We start from the raw sequence: 22,298 nt of genomic DNA on the forward strand, positions 1-22,298 counted from the left end.
ATTTCCCTTCAATGATTGAACAAAATTAGCTTAGAAATGAGTCGGGGAAGAAGCAATTTCTTTCAGTACCTTATCATCAGATATAAGAACAACAAAGGTCATTGCAGTAGGCCCTGCAGTGAATATTTTTCAATCAAGCAAGCTGCTTATTCACCATTAGCAGGTACCATTGTACATGCTAAATAATTATTTCAAAGCTGAGCTGCAGAAGAGCTATGCATAAAATTCACAAATATTTCATTTCAATGAGTCTTGTTGAAATCTTTTCCAAATCAGAGAAAATTTTAAATGGTACATAAAATCCCAATAAAAAAAATTGTCAACATTCTATAACAGAAATAAAACTTACAACCTCTTTTGTGCAACAAAAAATCAGTACAAAATTTACAAAAAGCTAGAACATTTTTGTCGAGTTATTCTTCAAATATTTGTCAACAATGAGAAACAAGAGCTGTTCCATTAAATGAGAGAAAAACTGATTACATAGTTTTTCAGAAGGTTATAAAAGAACACTATAACCACTGCCAAGTTTTTCAGAAATATCGGACACACCGAGTAAAAAACAGCTCCTTTTTTTAACAGCGCAATGAAATTTTTGCAAAAGTGTGAATAAAAATGTTGTCTTACCCTGGTTTCCAACCTGGATGCGTATTGTAATAGCATTCAGAGTGCATCCTGGGTATAGGTAGGAAAACTTCAGACGTGTTGCTGCGACTTGGTCGGTGAACGATCAAATGACAATTAAAAGAAGCTCTGAAATGTAACAGTACCTTCACGGGCTCTTACACCTGCTGAGAAAGACGACGACCCACGTGGATGTCATCAATCCATTAATGCACGACTCGAAACATCATCGGATGAGTTAAGTTCACTTTAAGGCCTTCCTTTGCGGGCTCCAATAGCCCTTTAGGCATATTCCACTGTAACAAAGACAGACCCAGCCTCTTTATGTAAATCTTTATTCTCCAAGCGAATAATGGGCGAATTTGCCAAAGAATCCAGGACATGGTGCGAGGAATCTTGTGGCGGCTTTAGAAAACAACAGAATAATTACAGTTGTTGGATAGAAAGTCAGAAAAAACCCATTAGGGTTTCATCGGCGTATATATGATTCGAACCGTCAATCTGCGCCCGCATCTCTCCAAAAAAAGTGTAAAATGTGTGAAAGGCCAACGTCGTCGCCGCGAGATTTGTGTTACTTATCAGAATAATAAAGATAGAGTTCCGCTGATATTAAACAAGGAAACAATTCGAGCTGAGCTGATTGGGGACATATCCTATCCTATCTTTGGGTAGACAATAGTTATACATCAAGTTCGACATTGGCGAGTTTTTCTCCGTTTGGAGGGACAACCTGTTGTCAGGGAGAACCAGACAATGTGGCCAAAGTATCTGATCTTAAAGAAGGAAAAGGCAAAGTTTTACATCCAGGCAACCATTATATTCCTGGGATAGAACACTGGCCTATGATGATAGAGTGGGAAAAGTTTTAACCCAAAATTCAGTTCTCAGTAGTTTTCCCCCAAAGATCAAATGGAGTGCTTAAAAAACAATAGTGGTCATCAACTGAAAATTGAAAATCAGCCAACAGGTTTTACAACTAGGATAAAGAAAGAAAGGGCAAGGTAGGGGAAGCATGCATGCCCATAATAAATTGTGGTATTTGTACCTGGTGCCTATGTAGTGAAACCAAGTACCAACACCATGCAAATGAGAAATATGAAAAATGAGAAAAATGCACAGCTTTTCATGGAGTCTGTCCCTGTAAAAGATGGGGGTCACTGGTTATTGCCTCTCAAACGTGATCCAAATTTTCACCTGAAAAACATAATATGCCATAAAAAATCCCCTGTTCAGTTGAAGGCGGTAATTTCTACATAAACCAAAGGTAAAAGGGGGCAGGATACATATAAATTTAGAAGTGCTTCCTTCTTTACAATCGACAATACCTGAACTAAAAACCTGAACAAACTGAAGAAGGAATTGTCCCTTTTTCTAATTTTGAATGGTCGTTAAATTTTTTTATCGCATCTCTGATCTTGCTGATGGTGAAGCCAATTCCTGTGAAACGCGGACAAATTCTACAAACAAATACAAATACACCCTATTATACGACTCTTCCTAAATCAAATAGCCGGGCGTGGTAGAATCTTTCGAGATTTTTATGAGATTTTTTCAACATCCCAATCCCATTTTTCTGAATTGGAGGTGCTGCTGCCAAGGAAGTTTTTTTTTCAAAAATGTTAAAAACCTCTTTAAAAATTCATAAATTTTTCTAAAACAGCAAAAAGTTGCATACCTACTTTTTTTGTCAATGATCTAGGTTAATCCACTTCAATCCAAAAAGTGTTATATCCAAAAATATGAGATGTATTCGCAAAGTGAGTATGTCATGACTACAGAGAAACACTGGACACCACCAAGCTTTCCTCACCCCTTCTAACTTCTAAAGTGAGAGGGTCGGGCCTGACGGGGTACGGGCAAAAAAGAACCCATGGGTCTCCCTGGGTTTAATGAAATCAGGGTGACACTGAGTCCAGCTATTTCAAGACGAAAACCCTCATGGCAATGTCCAAACACAATTGAAAATTTCACTGAACAAATACAGGGAATGCGTTGTCAAATATTGTTAACGATTTCATAAAAATTGACTTTTTATATCATTTGTTAAATCGAGTGAAAATAATCTGGGGATTTTCGCACCTATTTTTGATTTTCTTTCTTTGTTCTGTATTTTTACTGTCCCCTTTGGATTTCTCAACAATAGGATGATCATGCATCGGTCAAAGCTATCCTTGACCCATTGCACTCTGACTGCCTCTGAGGAGGAAATGTTTTTCAGTATCAAAATCAAACTTAATGAACATTTGAACATTTAACAATGTTATAAGGACTGGCTTTATTTTGTCATGACTAAAGCTCGGCCCAGAACAGAAAAACTGTATTATGACCTTTAACTTCAGAATTGACAGAAATATTTTTCCAGTTAAAGTTTTAGGCTAATGGTCCGACACCAACTGCGGCAGACTTCACACGTTAACCCTGGTCTATCCCAAAACATTTCTGACCTCAGATGACCTGCTCAATCAGCGCTGCATCCTAAGCATTTCTTCCCATTATCTATACACTCAGGTGAAGTAAGGCAAAGTAGCCAAAGAGACTTGCCAAGACTCCCATACAGACTGTGGGGTACGAACCAAGGACCTCCAGACTGCTAACCATGAGCTTGAGCCACTAGACCTTAGTAGCTTCTTGGGTTGTTTTATTTGCAAAAAGGAATCAGGACTTTTCATTCTCCTAAAACAGTCCTTTTGATTGTTTCTAAAATCTGCTTAACAAAACAAAGCCCTGCAGTGAGAGAATAGAACTATAGGCTAGTAGTAGTACTGCAAGCATAGCCATGAATACTGTCCTTCAGCCGAGCTATCCTTAGTAACAATATTCTTCCTATGCGGATATTTTTGTCACGTCTACCAACCTGACCCAAACTGACCATACGCATATTTTGGCGCATTGCAAAGAATTCTCGATGACGTGAAGATGAGGCGGCACCTCCAGAATACAGGATGGTTGATCAATAAACGAAGTAAAATCGGTGGTCACAAACGATGCCACTGGTGTCAAGGGGTCGGATTGGTTACAAGGAATGCTGGAGCCGTAGATGCTCAAGAGGTATACTGAGGAAAATCGTAAGGAGCTAGGGTTATCGGAAAAGTGAAAGGGGGGGGCTCAGTTTTTATGCAACCTGCATCGACTGAGAGCCTCCAGGAACTAAGAGCTAATTCAACAATGTTGTGGGGTGGGAAGTTCTTAGATGCTCAAGGATGCATAGTTCGACTTTTATGGACTACAAGAGCCACAAGGAGCAATGGTTTTCACCTTTGCTGCAGCAGCAGCCAAGCTGTCGAATAGTCTTCTAAGATTTTAGTACATGAAATCAAGTCAGGTTTCAAGCACTTTCAACAGAATTTTCTGAGGGGCACTAATAGATAAAGAACTTTATTATCATTATCATTATCAGTGATTTCTGTGTTCAAAGCCATCTATGAGCCACACCGATCACCAATAGCAGCTCTACCTAAGGCTTCCAATTTATGTCTGATCGAACTTTGCCTATCTCTGGTGAGTTTCTGTAACACAGCAGATAACAGCATTATTTTTTCAACTTGTCATCACCATCACATCACGGTCAAGTGATTACATCGTGAGCCAAAAATCTCGCATTTAGCCATTCGATCATTCGAGCGAAGCTTATTTCGTTGCAAAATAACGTCATTCATATTACTGCACGCCTGTTCGTCTTACGTGATCGGCAAGATTCGTCCCTCATTAAACCTCTAACCCAGGTCAATTAATTAGCAGGATCTGTGCACCTGGACCCCGGGATTTGCATATTCTAGTGTGCTTTTGTTATTCAAGAGTCAACATTCCAGGTAACTGATACGATTTACTGTTCTACTTCTTTTTTATCAATAGGAATAACTTCCTTGTCCAAATTCTATAATAATAGCATTTTCAATAGTGCTTGTTGCATCCGCTTTTTTACATTTTGCACACACTTAAAGGTCACATTCCTTAAAATAATAAAATAATTGAATTTGAAAATGCCAAATTGTGTGAACACATACTGAACTGATTACATTTCAACAATGCTGTTGTCAAGACCAATATACAAATACTATGGAATACCAGGTTTTAGAAAATTTGCATACAGAACTGCATATGGCATTGTGTACAACTGCATTTTTATTTTCCTGAGCCACCAGTAAATATGAATGGTCTACCCTTTGAATGAAATAGTTCATCCGAGGCAAGAGGCATTTTGCATCCTGGTTGTTTACCTCATTTTACCAAGAATTGTAAGCCGATTTCAAAGAAAATGTCAGCTTCCAATATCAATGCTTTGCATAGTGGGTTGACCGGATATCAAGAAGTATGCTTATCACAAATAAGTGGCACCCAGAAGTTTTCCTCGCTTTGTCAATTTCCTAGCAAATGAGATGTTTTAATTGCTGCAACATGCAACCATTATCGCTGCTATGAGTGACCAAAAGAATGCATGTCAGTGTATTAAACAAGTTATCGCTGGGTTTAATATTTATTGTAGATAGCAATGATGACTTTTCTTGTTGCAAGCACCCAAGATGAACCCCGGCACACATGATAGTTCTGTCTCATGTGAAAGGTATCACAGGCAGCTACAAGAACAAAAATTCATTTGGAGGGCGTTTATTCTTCCATGGGATCACATTGAACCATTTTTTTACAATTTCTGCCCTCCTATCTTGGAAGAGGAGGTTGCCACCTATCCTAGACAGGTTCAGCATACAGTAGAACCTCTCTATTAAGGACACCCGTGAGACGTACTGCCAGATGCTATACTTAATTGAGAGATGTCCTGATATGGAGAGGTAAACCTTAATTGAAACAAGATATTTTGGACCAAATGCATTACCCTCAATAGAGAGGTGGTCCTCAGTAGAAGGGGGTTCCCTGGAAAAGGAGGTTTCACTGTTTCATAGGAAATGTAGTATTTTTTCGCTGCCGACTCTGCTGTGATCCTGCTGTGATCCGATTGACGCTAGGTCAGGTTTACCAATTAGCACCAAATGAACGCTACTTGTGATTAGCGCGCAGGAAATAATTAAGATTAGGACAAGAACTGGCGGCTTCTCGGAGGAGGTGATCATCATCTGGTACATGCCGACGTGGAACGTGGGACATGACAAAAAATTTCCTTGCAGAGAAAATAGGTTCTGAAGGATGGATATACGCACAACGACGGTGGATCGGCATGCTTGATATCAATATAACAGGCCTACTACTCCTTGATGGTAACTTGCCAACAAATGTCTTAAAGATTGCAATAATTATCCACAATTAATTAACTTACCCATTAAACAATAGCAGAGTACGATCACCGGATCTCGAAATTATTGTCTGTTATCTGTGTCACGCTTTAAATTATTGTTTCCGCTAGCTGCGAATAGCAGGAAGTCATTTGCAGCAAGTCATTGGGTTTTTCTTGAAATTTTCTCTCACATTGCATTCATATTTATGATGAGTCAGCAAAATAACACTTTCTCCATGATAATGTTTCCGAAACAAAAACTGATGCTGATGAATTAAATTTTTCAACATCAAGTTGTAAAATATGTGTTTGATATCTCAAAAACAAAAACACCCCTCAAGTTGAAGTCCATCACCTTTATTCACTGTAGCTGAAAATGCCTCCACCATAATTACACTTTCTCCATGTCACCCTAAATGACAATGATGGTTGTAAAATATTCATCTAATCATCGGATGTCTAATCTACGGTGCAGGAAGCAAGTCAAAGATGATGTGAGCTGAGGTTGTCGACTCAGTTCAGGTGAAGGTGATTGTGGCAGCAAAATGTTGCGGGGAGGGAAAGTTGGTGAGAGTGCGCACAGGCTGAGGGGTCATGGTCACTACAGCACCATCTTCTCTTGCACTTGCACTGAGGTGGTAATGCACGTCACTGCATGCAGGTTCAGCACTGCTCTTATAGGGCCAAGTGACTCTGAGAGATCCATGTTTGCAGCAAGTGAGGCAGGGAGGGAACGTTGGTGATGGTGTGCAGAGGCAGAGAGGGGTCAAGGTCAAATGGATTGGAACTTAGCAATGGTATACTGGGCTAGACTGGCAGGGGCAAGGTCACTGGGGTGAAGGTCATTCCGGCAGCAGGAGAAAGTAAGCATAGAACATTAGGGAGAAAAAAATGCCCTTTTTTTAACCTTTTCGGATTTCTTTCTGTTTTTAGGGTTGTATTCATGTCAAGAGCATCAATCACCACAACAGTGCAAAAGAATGTTTGTAATCAATTGTAGTAATCATCCAACATAAATCACGCCAACTGAAGCCTCATAAAACCAATCTGAAGGACACCACCATTTTTTATCGCTCATTCACAATTTTTTTCTTCATGCTTTAATACACTGCACGACTCTCGTATTTCTACTTAAGGTCCTTTAGATTTTGCCAGGATATGACCGTGATCTCGAAGGTCAACAATGATACCACCATAAATGGACCAAACTTTTGCGTAGATCAAGGTCAAGGTAGTATCTCACTGGTAGAAGGATTTCCCATGAACATGGGATGGAACTGAAAGCTAATGAAAAAAAACAGCTTGGATATCAGTGTTTTTCCAGGGGATGGAAAGAACAGATTGCTGAAGACAGTGATCATGATTAAATGTTTATGTTTACGCCGATGCAGTGTTCATCTTTACAAGGGCCCCAACATCATCTGAAGTCGGCCCTTATGTTAACCCAAGATTTTAAACCCATGCTTGAGGCAGAAGGGAGTCATTTTCAACATCCTTCCCAATCAGCATAATCATTGCGCTTACTGACTAAGCTGAACAGCACTAAGTCCCTTTTTCATAAAAACCATCCTTAACAAGCAGGCGCAGAGTCATTCTCAATTACCCTATTTGCATAAACATATTCACCAACTCTAGTTGAACAACCCTGAATCTCTTTCCTGCTAAACTCTTGCTATCAGCAACATCAGACAGGTCAGAGTCATTTTTAATGATCCTATTTGCATAAATGCATTCATGTCGCTGACACCAAGGGTCCTAACATTGCCAAAAGCCCTTTCCCTGTGCAAGTCTATGTAAAATCAAGCAGACCAAATGCAACATACATCAATGTACACAAATGTACACAAAACCTACATCATTCTTCTCCAACTTTAACAAACCCTAGAATATGCCATGCAGCTTTATCCCTGCTCATTCATAAGCGTTTTACCATGTTCCCTTTAGGCGGGAATCATCAACCCTTCCTATTGAGACTCTGTCAATACAGATGGTCGCTACGCTGAACTATTTAACTCAGGGACAACTCTGGCATGAGATATATGTGGGGTTTTCATGCAAAAATGGCTTCCAGTTCGACCGTGACTTCTCACAACAGGATCACTGCAGTGATGTCCAAATCTCAAGCAAAATTACTTGGTTATAGAGACGTCTATTAGTCTCTCGTCGACCATCGATTACAAAACATTGTATACAGAAATCATCAGTTCAACATCCAAATTACTTTAATTGGCAATATATAAGGAGGAATATTGAGAAAGTCAAGAAATGATATATAATAGCTAAAGAAATTTACAACTTAGACTAGACAAAAGACCTGCCTGTTCAAAGACACAATGCTTGCCATATCAAGGATAGGCAAGTCTGTCCACAGGCAGACAGCATGCTAGACTTAGAATATGGATGCCTGTCCATGGCAAAAATGCATGCCACAACTGGTAACACTGATCACAGAGGAGATGAGCTTCAAGAAGAAAATGCCCAAAGACAGAATGAAACTAACGGAAAAAGATTGTTTTACGATTATGCTGTCATCTGGTAATGACAATCCAGAAACATTTCCACGGATCAAAATATTGTTCTAATCCTAAATCTACATTAATCTGTATTTCCAAGGAGAGCTGGTTGGAAACATTGCAAGACCCCATGGATAATTGTATAGTTTTCAGTTCGAGTTTTGATTGCAATGCAGATGCGTTAAATGTACCTCCAAAAGTTACACCAAATGCTGGTGGAATCAATATTCATCAATATTCTTGGACGCACCTTCACAGGTACTCTGCAAAGTCCTAAATATAAATTTTGAAACCCAGCATTTTCTCTCTTATCCCTCTACTGCCAAAACAAGGGAATGTTAGGGGTATAAATAGATGTCGACTATAAAATTAGGTACTTCAGATAATATATTTTTCACAAACCAAGACACAATTTTTTTGTTACTGACATCAATAATTAGGTAACTAATGATCAATAATAGATATCACTCCTGCCAAATACTCAAGTCCAGTACGTGATGCTATGTCTATGTGAGCCAAGAATCCGTTAACAGTAACACAGACGAGACCCGTTTTTTGTGCTGAGCTTGAGAGTACTGATAGCATGAAACCTCCCTTAGTAGGACACCCTCTCATATAAGGACACTGATTAACGTTCTTAATTTGTCATTTGCATTCAATTTGACCTCCATTGACCTATGTAATCAGGACACCTCGCTATTAAGGACAGCTTTTTCAAGACCCAATGGTGTCTCCTTTAGAGAGATTTTACTGTACTTCCGTGCCAAAAAGACTTGTACATAGCAGTCTGAAGATTGTGTACAATACTCTCTGTTCAATCTAGCACGAAATAAACCCAATAACATTCCTCCTTATCGAGATCTGTTTTCACCAGAGAGCCCTTAACAGCAGAAAAAACGTGGCTATATAATGGCCCTTGCTCCAGGCATGTAATACCAAATCAATCAACTTATCAATTCGTGACCGTGGACGCAAAAAATTGCGTACCTATCGTGCAATGCACAGAGATACACAGCACAAGGAGATACTACAAACCATAATCGCCAGCTAGTGCATTTTTTACACAGGAAATGGTATCTTGGCATGGAAAATGCACATTTAGCCCCCCGGCACTTCGCATGGAAGCATTTTCTGCGGAATTACTGCTGCAAGACTGAATTGGGAGGATTCTGGCCATGGCTGCGGAAACAGGAGTAGTTGAGCAATTGATGCTGGATTGAACAATTGAGGGGCATGGCCATGCTATTGATTTTTAATTATTTTTGACCATTTTATACTTTTTCCAAGTCACTTTGCACTTTTACAGCATTGGTCACTTCTCATTGGTCAATTGAAGAGAAATCATCAGGAAATGGAAATACTTCACGGGCAAACATCCAGTCGTTAATTGATTTAAATGCTAAATGAAAACTCATATCTCGAAGATTTTTGAGGACCCGTCAGGTAATTTGTAAGAATTCTCATCAGTGGGACATGAAACGTACCCAACGAACCTTCTGGCAGAGACCCTGAATAGAGATTTACACCAACAACTCCTTGTGTTACTTCTCATTTTGCACTTGCAGACAGAGTTTTAGATTACTTTGTGCATTGCTGACATCTCGTTTGTGATTGTCATGACTAGCCCAATGTATGCGACCACAAAAGACAGGTTGTGGTTGCCTCATCTGACACACAAAGTAAAACATCAGATAACCGTGCAGCACTAATCACAAATTAAAACCAAGGAACAGGCAGAACACGGCATTTACTTAAGACTGTTTGACTATTATCAGTTGATTCACACAAGTTAATCTTTTGTTAATGAAACGTATTTTCTTTTTGCACTTTACTGTCCATATCAAAATTGATGTACAGTACCCTAAAAATATCCTCAAAATATCTTAAAAAGAATTTTTGAACGAATCTATAGTTATTTAATGAATCTTATCAGGCCTTAATTGTACATTGTATTATCCAGGAATAAACAATACAAATCACAGAGCGACAGACATTATAAAAGTTTAAAACTGTAAAAAGAACATTTTTTGAAATCACGTGATCACCAAAGTTCACCTTATCCTTAACCTCAGCAGCGCTAGTTCAATATTCGCAGCGTTTTTTAAGATGCTGTGCAATCTTCCTGCCACATGCTACTCCCAGCCTCCCATGCATCGTTTGCTGCAGCACGAAGCTGTCGCCATGGTTACCGTAGATCCATCCAAACAGGCAGAAAGGATTCGAAAATTTGTTTGTTGTGTTGGGCTCTTAGTGATGTAACCACTTTTTTGCAACTCAGTAAGTCTTGCTAAGAACGTTGAGACAATGATAAATGATAACTATAATGAGACAAATATTCATTGACATTGTGACATTTTTATATTTTTATATTTTCACAAACAAGTAAATTTCTGGTCAAAAATGCTAGTATCAAATTAATTTTTTTATCTCATTGAATTAGTATTGTCCTCGATTCAATTATCCTTAATTAACTGTCATGTGACCAAACTTAACAAAAATATTTTAAAACAAGAAGAAAACTTTATAGCAGAAAACGAGGCATTTTTTGTATGATTCACAAAATCCTACAGAACCTTGAGGGATTGAATAATACAACCAAGGCTATTTCTAGAACACTCCTATGTTTTCAACATGATGACCAGCAACAATTTAGGCAGTCAAAAAAAACTTCGAGGGGATTACATAAACTTACTTATCGCACCTTCTTCACTCCAAAAGAACTGGAACAATATCGTTTTATTTGCATATAACGAAATGGCCAACTTTTCTTTAGATTTGGAAAAACGCTGCATTGGCCGTAGTTGTCAGTGTTGGTGCTGTGTTCATCTATCAAATGCATGGTTATCTCTAATTTGTGAACCGTGAGGTGAGAAGTACTTTTTGCATATAAAAAAATCAAGAAAGTCAGAAATTTTGTGCTCCCAAAACAGGCTGGTTAGGTAAATGAACTATTCAGGGAAACACCATGCCTATTATCAAGGGCTGAACTAGGCGCAAGACAGACCTGTTTAGCCCTTGACCTATTTTACCTTATTCATTTGAAACAAGAAATGAAGATAAACTGAACCTGGCAGTCACGAGGATACATTTATAGGAAATTATCACATCTATTCCCTTAGGGCTGATTTCAGGGCAGGTCAGACCTTTGAACCCACTGATCTCTCCTGAAGATGAAAGAGTAGCCAAGTCCCAAGATTCAGCCGAAGTTGGAGTCGGCAAAAGATTTTTCCTTCCAAATAAACTTTTCTGCAATTTCTAATGGGTCACATCGTCACAGCCCAAAACAATAAAAACCAAAAATAAGAAAACTGCTAATACTACTGATATTTCATTTCTGTTTCATTTCACCTATTCCTTATTCATGTTTTACAGATGCCCAATCCCGAGAAATAGAGACTCTTATCAAAATGAAAACAATCCGCTACTATGCTCAAAACAAAACAAACCTTTGTTGAGCGAGGCAGGTTGTTCAGTTGTTGATGTAAGAGTCTTACCTTCTATCTGATCATAATACAATGCGGATTACAGAACAAATCTCATTATGTTCAGATCAGAGTTATCATATGACAATCGGGGAGATTATTTGAAATATATCCAACTTTTTGGCGTATTCTAGTGATTTGGGGCCATCAGTGGGCAGGTACTCTCTCATATTAACCCAACCCCTGGGGAATGACATGAAAAGATCTTCTGTGGATGTGGTCATGTCATTATGCAAGGTTTAGAGGTATACTGGAAGATTATAGATACATTGTAGCATTGTAATAATCTTATTGTGTATTTAGTGACTGTCATCTCCTTAATGCGGAGGTACGACGTTTAAATCAATTGGCCCCCTGAGAATACTGATTGTATCTACCTCCTCCCTAGACATGGGTGACATCTTATTATCAGATCTGCCTTAAACATGGTGGCCTGTACTCCATAACTTGAGTAGGGCACACTCACAATTATATATTCAACTGGTATTTGTGCAATTGGAAATTTTCAAATACAATTACAAATCTTTTAAACATGGCCTGGGCCTTTAAGGCTTCGAGAGAAGAAAATCATAGTATAATAGAAACACTTTCAAAAATGTCAGACACTGTCTGCTCCCTGCAATATATAATACAAGGTTAAGGTTATGAGGTGTTCTACTGTAAAGGAACATGGATGCACACATACATTTGACAAACCTTTTCAGGTTAATTTTAGTGTCCATGCTAGGTATAACAATTTGTCTATTGAACTAAGCCTAATGTCTGTATCATACATGTACAATTATCATTGCCGAAAGCTCTCAGATATTGTCAGATGTTATACCTTATATCAGCCAGGGTGTTTATCATTGCCTCGATTCAATGGTCTAACTTTATGCCATGAAAGGCCTTTGCAATTTCTTGCCAATTTTCTTTCCAGGCTTCGTCTTCGCACGAAAAGTATGATGGAGGGCCTCATTTTTGCTTATACATGTTACTCACTCACAAGAAGTGAATTTCTTTAGGGCGGTAAGGGGCACAAGCTTTAGACTGTAAAAAATATCAAAGGTTATCTCATGATAGACAGCGTGACATTAATTGACACAGCCTTATGCTACCCCCCCCCCCCCCACACACACACACAAGCATGATTGCACAGCCTGCAGACAAATATGGACAAGGACTAGTTCATGTGGAAGATTATGAACTTTCTACGATTCCCACAAAAAATGAAGGCAGGCTGCTGGTGCTAGTGACCATCGATGTGGCATCAACACCATTTTATCTACCACACACCTGCTCTCATGCAAAGGCCAGGAAATTTTTTCATCCTCGGGCGTTGCGGAGAAATGTTCAGTGCATCGATATCATCGAGGAGGACGAGTGTAGGAGTATCTCGTATTATGTCTTCAGCTAATGACGGGTTAAAATGACATGACACGGTCGTTTTAATTAACATGAAAGTTTTAAACAAACTTCACTAATTACTCTAATTAGGTCTTACATCTTTAACCCTCTTGACGATTGTAGAATTTATCTGGCTAATGAGGCGAGCAAAAAAAACGGTATGCAAAATGATGCATTTCCATGGATACCAGCTTAACTCCGAGGATCAGGGCATGCACGATGGCAGCATCTATGTAGAAAACGGAGAGGCAGCGTAATTCCCGACACATTCTTTGCGGGAACCCTTTCTTCCAGCATCTTGTAATGAAATGAAAATAATTGACACACGAAAAATAAACCTGAATAAAAACGTCTTGCATAGGTCTTTTCACAATCACTGAAGCGTGGCGTAATCAGGAGTTTTTCCACGATAGTTTTCTGCGTGTGATTTCTTAAGATGATTTCATCGCTCCACTCTTTAGGCATGGGTCCATTTCCTAATCAGTTCCCATGTACCTACATGTAATTCCAGATTCTTCTTCCATTAGGAAAATTAACATTTTTTCCTAATCAGTGAACAATTTCCGTCGACATCTTTTCCCAGACTAAGAACTCTGTTGACGGAAAACCAGCCAAAATGATATCACAATAATATCGTATAACAATTCAAATATTCAAATATTCAACCTGGTATAAAGTTAGCAGACTCATGTTATTTTGCATCAATTTTCAAGTTCCCATTCATTACTGAAACTAGAAATGTTTTTAAGAATTGCGTTTAATTGGTTTGTGAACTCGATTAACAGCCCAAAATAAAAAACAAACAAGTGAAAAAAATATTTGGACTTTTTTCATTTCATTTTCATTTCAATTTTTTCATCCTTCAGATTTAAATGTTTTCATTAGTTCAAAGTTCTGAAAATAAAATTTCTTTTTGGGGCTGATGATGTTTCCTCATTCCTCAGCAGCAAAACAACAAGTGAAAAAAATATTCGGACTCAGAAATTCTTTCTTTCTTCTGATTCTGAAAAATGTTCAAAGCCAAAAAACACTGACAGGGCTGAATGATGAAAAAAACACGGATAAATTGATTCAAAAAACATTAGTAATACACAGTTTATTAGTTTTCAACTGATAGTAACTGCTCGTACAAAAGTTTTCATATAGATTCTCATGATAGCCACTGTTTGTGGTGTTATAATAATCAAGAGAGAGCTTTGTGCCGAGGTGTTAATTGCTGGGTAAATTGGAGACGCGGTCACGACCGATTATGGCAATTGGGCCCTTTGATCGGGTTGAAGGGGTGAACTTGGTCATTGGGACCGCCCAATCCAGTGGTCGTGGTCTGGGTACCAGGGTGGTCTTGTTACCAGGGGCCTTGTACAGGTAATTAGACAGGAATCCATTCGGGACCGACGACTTGTGGTCATCATAGCGGGGTGGTCGCGTTACCGGGGTGGTCGCCGACTGGAGTTCCACTGTATAGTGTAAACTGTAGAAATATATATCTTTAAAGGGAAAGTAGCCAGAATAGATACCCTGGGTGCCTGAGGGTTTTTACCAATATCCCTACAGTGCTTCTCACCCAAAGACCATTTTAACCCAACCCAAGGTCAAGAACCCAAACATACAGTGCACAAACAGCAGAATTGCTATTTTTCAGAACTGCCCATCAGATGGAGTTATTGTAGTTTACATTGTTTCAAGGAAACGATTGCTTTAATGGATGCATGGGACACCCTCTCAAATGACGTAGATTAACACTGTTGGGCACCGAACAGTTAAACGTGATAGACACAGATCTAGATTATTGGGCACCAAATGGAATACAATGACAGCTATCATTATTTGATTTGCACACAGTTCCGGTTAAATGGCACTGCAGACAGTAGTGTCTAAATATTGAAACGTTTCAAAACAAACAAGTCAATTTAAATCAGTCAAAAATAAAAAAGATGAGAAAAAATGAAATGTCGTGGGCCATGCGCTCCTGTAGCCATTGTGCATAACGGTGAAAGGGAAGACAATTTGAAAAAAACTTTGAGCAATAAATCAGGAAGGTATCTGGACAGAAAATATTTTGCATGACCATTATTGGAAAACCCGAGCTGAAAAAGAGTGGTTATCTACCAATAGGTGGCGAACTTTCATCCCTATCAAGCACTCTTCAGGCAGATCAAGATCTCTCTGCCAGAAGTAACTTTCATTACACCGTGGGGGTGGGGGTCCCAGATGTGACACGGGCGTGTGATGATATCCGAATCAACAGATCAACAGGTACCATTGTAACCCAGTGACAGCAACAATTGTGACTGCAAAGGTAATCCTGTAACTGGAAAAGTGACTCTGTGACTGCAGAAGTAATCCTGTAGCTGCAGGTACCCTACAGGCACCATCACAATTGACATCTCTATATTCTAATACATTATGTCAATATACACATAATCTACGTTTTTTCTATATTCAAATATGTTATATCAATACACACATAACCTATATTTTTTAGCCGCAGATTTCATGAATAATATTGATTCACAAAAATTAAAACAAGAAAAAAAAATTGTAAAAAATATTTTCCAATCAAAAAACAAGAGAATTTGTGTATTCTAAGTATTTTGGGAAATTGGCGAGAAAAAAAATGCTGCAAAAATTTGGCGGTCAACAGAATTAGATTAGCACTACCAAACCATCTACCATTTGTTGTCAACTGGACTTTCCAACTGTTGTCACGCCAAGCTGCACCAGGGGACAACAGCCTGGGCTCTTGGAAGAGGGTTATGTATGCCTCAGGTCAGAGATGGGTCACTTCATCAATCTTGACTAAAAGACATTAAATTTTCAAATTTGGCATCAGTGGAGATATTCAATTCATAAGTTTCATACTGATAATGTTAGTTTATCATTTATAAGCACCGGTATTTTAATCATCATCTTCACGTTCATTTTGTAGTCCTGGGCTGGGTTGTTCAAAATCATGTTAACTGTAACGGAGTCGTTAAGTCTTAACGTGAAAATTTTAATGTGATTAACTGAAAGAGATAACGTCTTTAATGATACTTAACGTAACCGTTAGGGATAACTTGAATTCTGCGATTTTGAACAACCGGGGCCCTGAGCCTGTTGTAAACCATGTAGGCACAAAGTTGGTGCAATGTCAATGAAAAATTGGCAAAGGTCCTTCATCATGTTCATAAACTTGTATAATAGTCCACAAGTAGTCAAATTGGGGACATAAATTCTTTTTTCCATTTTTTTCACGCCCAAATTTTAAAAAAAAGTTGAATATGCAACTGCAAAAAAATGTAATATTCGTACATTGTATATACAAAAAATTGAACTGTGATGAGCAGGAATACTGACATTCCTTCCCCCAATTCACTATTTTCATTTGACTTTTTATGTGTTATGTATACATGAATATATTTTTATTCCTCGCAGATACTTCAAGTTGGGTACCAAAATTGTGTACGATCATAATTTTGAGTCAATGGTTTTTGGTGATGACGTCGATGGCGCATGCGCCACCAGCCAGACAACTCCATGTCTAAACTTGCAAAATTCTTTTTCTCGCCATTTTTCACAAAACTTTTCATAAGAATTTCATGTTTTCATAAAATTTGAAGCAACAATCTCAGCATATAAATGTAAGAAGTAACAGACAATAAAAGTATAAATCTATAAAGATAATAATAAGAAAGTAACAATATGTACTGCTTAATGGACGATTTAGCGATTATATTGAAAAATTTTCATGATTTTACGACGGGATAGTAAAACTGACAAAATGTCCCACGAATTAGTTTTGAAAGTTCATGAAGTCAGGAAATCCAATGGAATCCAAACTTTGTCTTACATCATGTGGTGACATTTTAATCCTAATAAACACTTAATTAAGTGTATATATGACTTGAAAACATCATGACCCAATTGCAAAAAAACAGTACAAAAAGCCGTGCATAACCACCGAAACACACAACAACCAAACTACACTATTGCAATTATACTGCATGCAGCATGGCTTGCATCGAGAAATGCATAAAAAACTAATGAAAAATGTTAACATAGATCGATTCTCTAGACGAGCTCTGCACTGTCACAGCGTGGAAATCACTAGATTGGGACTTCTGCAACTGAAGATTTGTAAAATGACGGACTTACCGTAGCAAATAATCAGTAACGCCATACATCGGGTCAGCCGGAGCCCCTCGAATTGGCCAGAAGATCCGTACTCAAACTACCCCAGACACGAAAAATGGGACTGCCCCAGTTATACAATATGGCGCAACACTCGTAAGAGATAATGAAAAAGCAGACTAGATTCTATGCTGGCATTATCATTATGCATGTATTCTGTGCCACAGACTAGGCAGATGTTTTTTTAAAGTTAAAAAATAAACACAATAAATCTATAAAAATTGTCACCAGCCATTTGCATGAAAGAATTTCGACTCTGGTGCAAATTTTACAATGTTTGAAAAGATTTCGTATAAAAAGGTAATCATGAGATTCTTTCGTCCTATCTAGTGATTAAAACAAGCATCGTTTGCTGCCATGGCAACCAAAGAATTGCAGATCATAAGAAATTTCAAAATATTCTGCCTCATTTTTGCTGCCTTCTGGGAGCAGTAAAACTACAGTACCATGCATGTTTTATTTCTAGTTATTCTTTCAATTAATTGGGAGGAGAAATTAATTGGCAAATATAAACATTAAAGTTAAAGTGGACCCCATTTAAAGGGCCTATGTTACCAAACTGATGCAAAATCAAATGCCTGGGCAAGTCTGAGTCGTAGCCTAATAGTGACCACAGCAAGAGTCAACAAAAATGAATAAGTCCAAAATGGATGAACAGTCTATCACAATATAAACAAAGCTAACTTTTGACTTTGATGAAAAAAATGAGAACTAGTAGGACAAAAAATATGTCTTTGACTATTTAAAGGATAGAAGGCAGTTTTAAAGGTTGGCCATTGGCACCACCATTTTGGCAAGGCAACGAACTGGCTCCCACCTTCAAACTTGGCATTCACTTCATTTTGAAAGAGTTCTAATAGCTTGAGGATTTCAAGTTCAAGCTGAAATGATGGTGACGATGGTCTAAAAGCTGCTTCATTTAAAATAAAACAGTTTCTGGCCAACTCACATCCTATTAGTAAGCACCCTCATACATAAAACACCTGCCATTATACAGGTTGTTTCGGAATTGATTCTCCAGGCATTACATGTATAATTTTTAGATGGTTTCCGCAAATGCTTTTAAAATCCTGAAGCAAACAGGCATTTTAGAGGGACAATATAGGCAGCAGCTAGGCAGGCAAGATGAAGTTATACAATGTCGCTAATAGGGGTCTCTCACATCTCACAGTACGTCGAAATTATTCACGCTTGTACGAGGAATATATTTAGTGCTGAATCTTACATGACCCAGGGCTCTTACTGCGTATATATGTCACCTCAAGATGGCCAAATTAGCCCCTCTGCTCCTGACTATAGTCCCCCTTTAAGGTCTGAAGGTGATTTTATACTAGCTGTCTTGCATCATGTTTAAAAAGTATAACAGGCCAAAATTATACATATCAGATATGAATGTAAAATAAAGTTATTGATAGGGACAAGAATATATAGTCACATGTGGGCCCAAAATTAATAAACATGGTAATAGTTACAAAATATGCATATTTTCGTTATAAATCATTAATATTACAATATACATCTAGTGATGTTTTAATATTCTGATACTGTCTTTGAAATTGGTAAAATATCAAAAATAGCAATTCAGATTAAGAATATTCAGTACATGCTTCAGCAGGTGTTATGATAGAGAGACAGTCTCTCAAATGAGGAACGGTCTTTCATAAGCCACTCACTTGTCAGATTGTTTTTTCTGATCAACACACTACCAAATAATTCCGTTCCCGTGACAGCATTCCCATATTATATGTACTTCCAAAACCCAGTAAAAGTTGAATAGAGACCAAACGACGGTCATTAGAACATATTCCGACTCATTTGAAAGATCTTCTTTCAGCGCCCAACACCCATTTTTGAAAATTGAGAAAAAGTCCTCATATTTTCAAAAATTAATAGAAGGAAATTTTGCCACAAAAGTATACACCCCCCCCCCCCTCATAAGAAAAAAAATTGAATCTCTTATAGCGGAACACATGTTTATTTCTGTGTTTTATGTAAAAATGCCACTCTCATTTGAACAACAAATAAAATCCTAGAAATCCATTCATTTCACTTCATGCTCTTTTTCAAATTCCCATTGAGATTTACAGGACCCTTAAGTATAGTCCGTCACAAAAACCAAGCCGTCTCCTTTTGTAGTGAGTAATGTAATTAATTTACACAGCCTCGTTAAAAGGGATTGTTAGTGCTGGATCGCCACTTCGGCTCAATTAAATGTGTCAATTTGAAATCTCCGTTGTTAAGTCCGAAACAATTATTGTTACTTCTTGATTCAGTGATGCATTCGTCTAATAACAGTGCTGTTTTTGATCAAATGTTATTATTGCCCATTCATCTACTGCAAACTGCCAAATTTATGCAATTGCTAATAATCTTGATTCACGATTTAAGAACTTTGTGAATTGCAGAAATAAAGGAGGTAGCTACATTGTCAATCCAGTGGTTTAGTTGTGGGGCATATTACTGCTGTTTTTGTTTTAGTTGTCCTGGCTACATCTCATCCAAGCAAACATTTCGCATATCATGTGATACTTGAGGAATTCATACCGGGGTGGGGTTGATGAGGAGGGGGGGGGGGGGGGTCAGTGAGATTTGGTACATGATATGATCCAACCTCCCAATGCAGCAAGAAGGTTAAAGTTGGCAGCAAAAGTTTTTAGGATCTACTTTTTCTGATCTTGTGATGTCGGTCATTACAAATAGTAAAGTTGAGAAAAAGCTTAAGAAAAAATAAGCTGGTCAAGTCAAAGAAATCGATTTTAGAAAATCTTCCCATTTTACCACACAAAGTTATAAGTTTCATGAATTGATGATAATATTTCTTGTTCCACACCAGTGTTACCGTAGTAACCACCAATATCCTTTAGGATTGCGCACTTAATCCCAACTATTGCTGCATCTTGAAGGAAAAACAAAAATGTAACAACAATACTCTAGAATGTCTGCTATAAAAGACCCGGAACCTTGGTAAAAAAGACATTAAATATTCTATACTGCGCAGTGGAGGTCTGACAAAGGATTGTTCATTCTACGTGGAAAACTTCCCCACAATTCTTGTACAAGGACAATAAGACCATTGGTTACCAACAAATAAGCTCTTATCTGAAGGAGACTTTACTTCTGATGGCCATGAGAAATTCGTAGTTGCAATTCTTTTGGCACAGAGGGGGTATAGGTGGCTGATGCTATTGAGATAAATATTTTTGTGGTGGTCAGTGTTTCCAAATCACTGCAGAAATTGTTTAACTATGATTTGATGATGGATGTCAGAAAAAAAATTAGAAGGAATGGAGCAAAAATGTCAAAAGTTACAAAATTGTCAAGGAATTTATTTGATACATACATGTACACTGAATGATGAGAGGGACACCCACTTGTACAGGTTCCCATTGTGGTTCCAAGTCATACTACATGTAGCAGCTATTAAGGAGACACTCACCTGAGAACATCTACTAGAAAATTCATCCAATCCACCATTGCAGCAAGCTCAAGCTCAGCCTTCATTTATTTATGACCACATAAAACAGCATTTTCCCAATACCGGGCCACCGCAAAACATGCTCATATCACCTTTAGATCAAATTATGCAAATTAGGGATGGAGTGTGGTTTCGTTTAAGGGTTTTAATTCATTGGTGGATTTAAAATGACAAAGGCTCAAGAGTTTTTTTAAAGAACATCATTAGTTATTTTAAATTAATTTTAATGAAATTGAATGAAAGTGGCTTTATAGTGGGATGTAGAGGCAATGTCTATCTGTCTTTTGATAATCTGGACGGGGCCTTTTTAAAATGGGATGGCTGGTGCCGGAACTCGCCGAAAGTGGGGTGAAATTAGACTTTGGGAGTTTGGGCAATTTCACCGCAAGGGCCAGCTTTTCACCCCACTTTACGGTATGATAGAAATAAAGAATTACCATAATCAGTAAACTATACCCAATACATTATGCAGACAATGCTAGTTCAATCCAACATCTAAACGGATGCTACCGCACAGAATCCTGGCCCATCTTTCACCAATGACCGGATCAACAAAACAGTTCATATTCATTATCCTTCTCCCCGCGCGGTATCTCGTGCCGTACGCCCATTACAATTCTCCAGATAGTTGTTTTTAGCCCGGAGGGGATGTTTTATTGGCCCATAGAGGGCAGTGGGACATGATGCTCCTTCACGAGTTGATAGTGGTTCGTGGATTGGTTCATATTGCAGCTGATAGTCAGGGTGTTCCAAAAAGTGTCAATGATCGAGTTTTCAGTAGGTGCAGTAGGCTCTTAGGGGAAAGGTTAGAAAACACCTTTTGTTTTTTTGTCCCACATCTGCATGAAAGGAGGTCACAACGCTCCCTGTCCCATCTGAATGTGGCCCTGCTGATCACATTGATTAACAAATCCGAGGCATCAGTTTGAATCAATGTCGTCGCCGCTGACATCAGTTCGTCCCTGTGGCAAACTTTCCGCAAGAACAGAGAAACTTTTGTGAAATATCTTATCAAAGTAAAACCAAATTCCCACCTCTCCTAGCTACTCTTATCACAAATACACCGCCTAACACCATCGCGGCAAAGATGAACGGCCGTTCGATTCTTTCACTGAATTTCTCTTTGAAGTGAAGCTTCCTTACCGGCCATCATTAAAAAAGATCGGCATGAAATTCTGGTTTTGGATGCTGTGAAGCTTGATGCGTTTTCATGGATATTGAAGACGGAAAATTTCCCAGAAGCAACTGTGGCGAAACTAGATGGTACTAATTCAAGATTTTCGAAAAAATGTTCCTAAAGTTCATAGTCCTAACTTTAAACTGACAACAGATTGTCTGTACATCAATTTTGTACCACTGTTATCTGCCCTCCCCCTTAACACTCAGAGTCCTACCTTACTTATCTCGTTACATCACAG

The 22,298-nt window shown here is 38.3% G+C and overlaps 1 protein-coding gene across 4 annotated transcripts in view; it reads right to left on the reverse strand.

Moving 5' to 3' along the window:
- LOC135497023 (zinc finger transcription factor lin-29-like) overlaps positions 1–22,298 on the reverse strand; it is a 172,620-nt gene that overhangs the window by 113,550 nt on the left and 36,772 nt on the right. For 2 of the 4 annotated variants that reach the window (XM_064786673.1, XM_064786668.1), the window contains exon 1: positions 17,370–17,450. The exons of the other annotated variants lie outside the window; for them this stretch is intronic. In XM_064786673.1, the coding sequence (XP_064642743.1) occupies positions 17,370–17,398 (29 nt within the window). In that variant the 5' untranslated portion in view covers positions 17,399–17,450. Of the gene's footprint in view, positions 1–17,369; positions 17,451–22,298 lie in introns of those variants that run through there. 4 annotated transcript variants of the gene reach the window in all.

Source organism: Lineus longissimus, chromosome 12 (genome assembly GCF_910592395.1).
Source record: "Lineus longissimus chromosome 12, tnLinLong1.2, whole genome shotgun sequence".
NCBI classification, from domain to species: Eukaryota; Metazoa; Nemertea; class Pilidiophora; order Heteronemertea; family Lineidae; genus Lineus; species Lineus longissimus.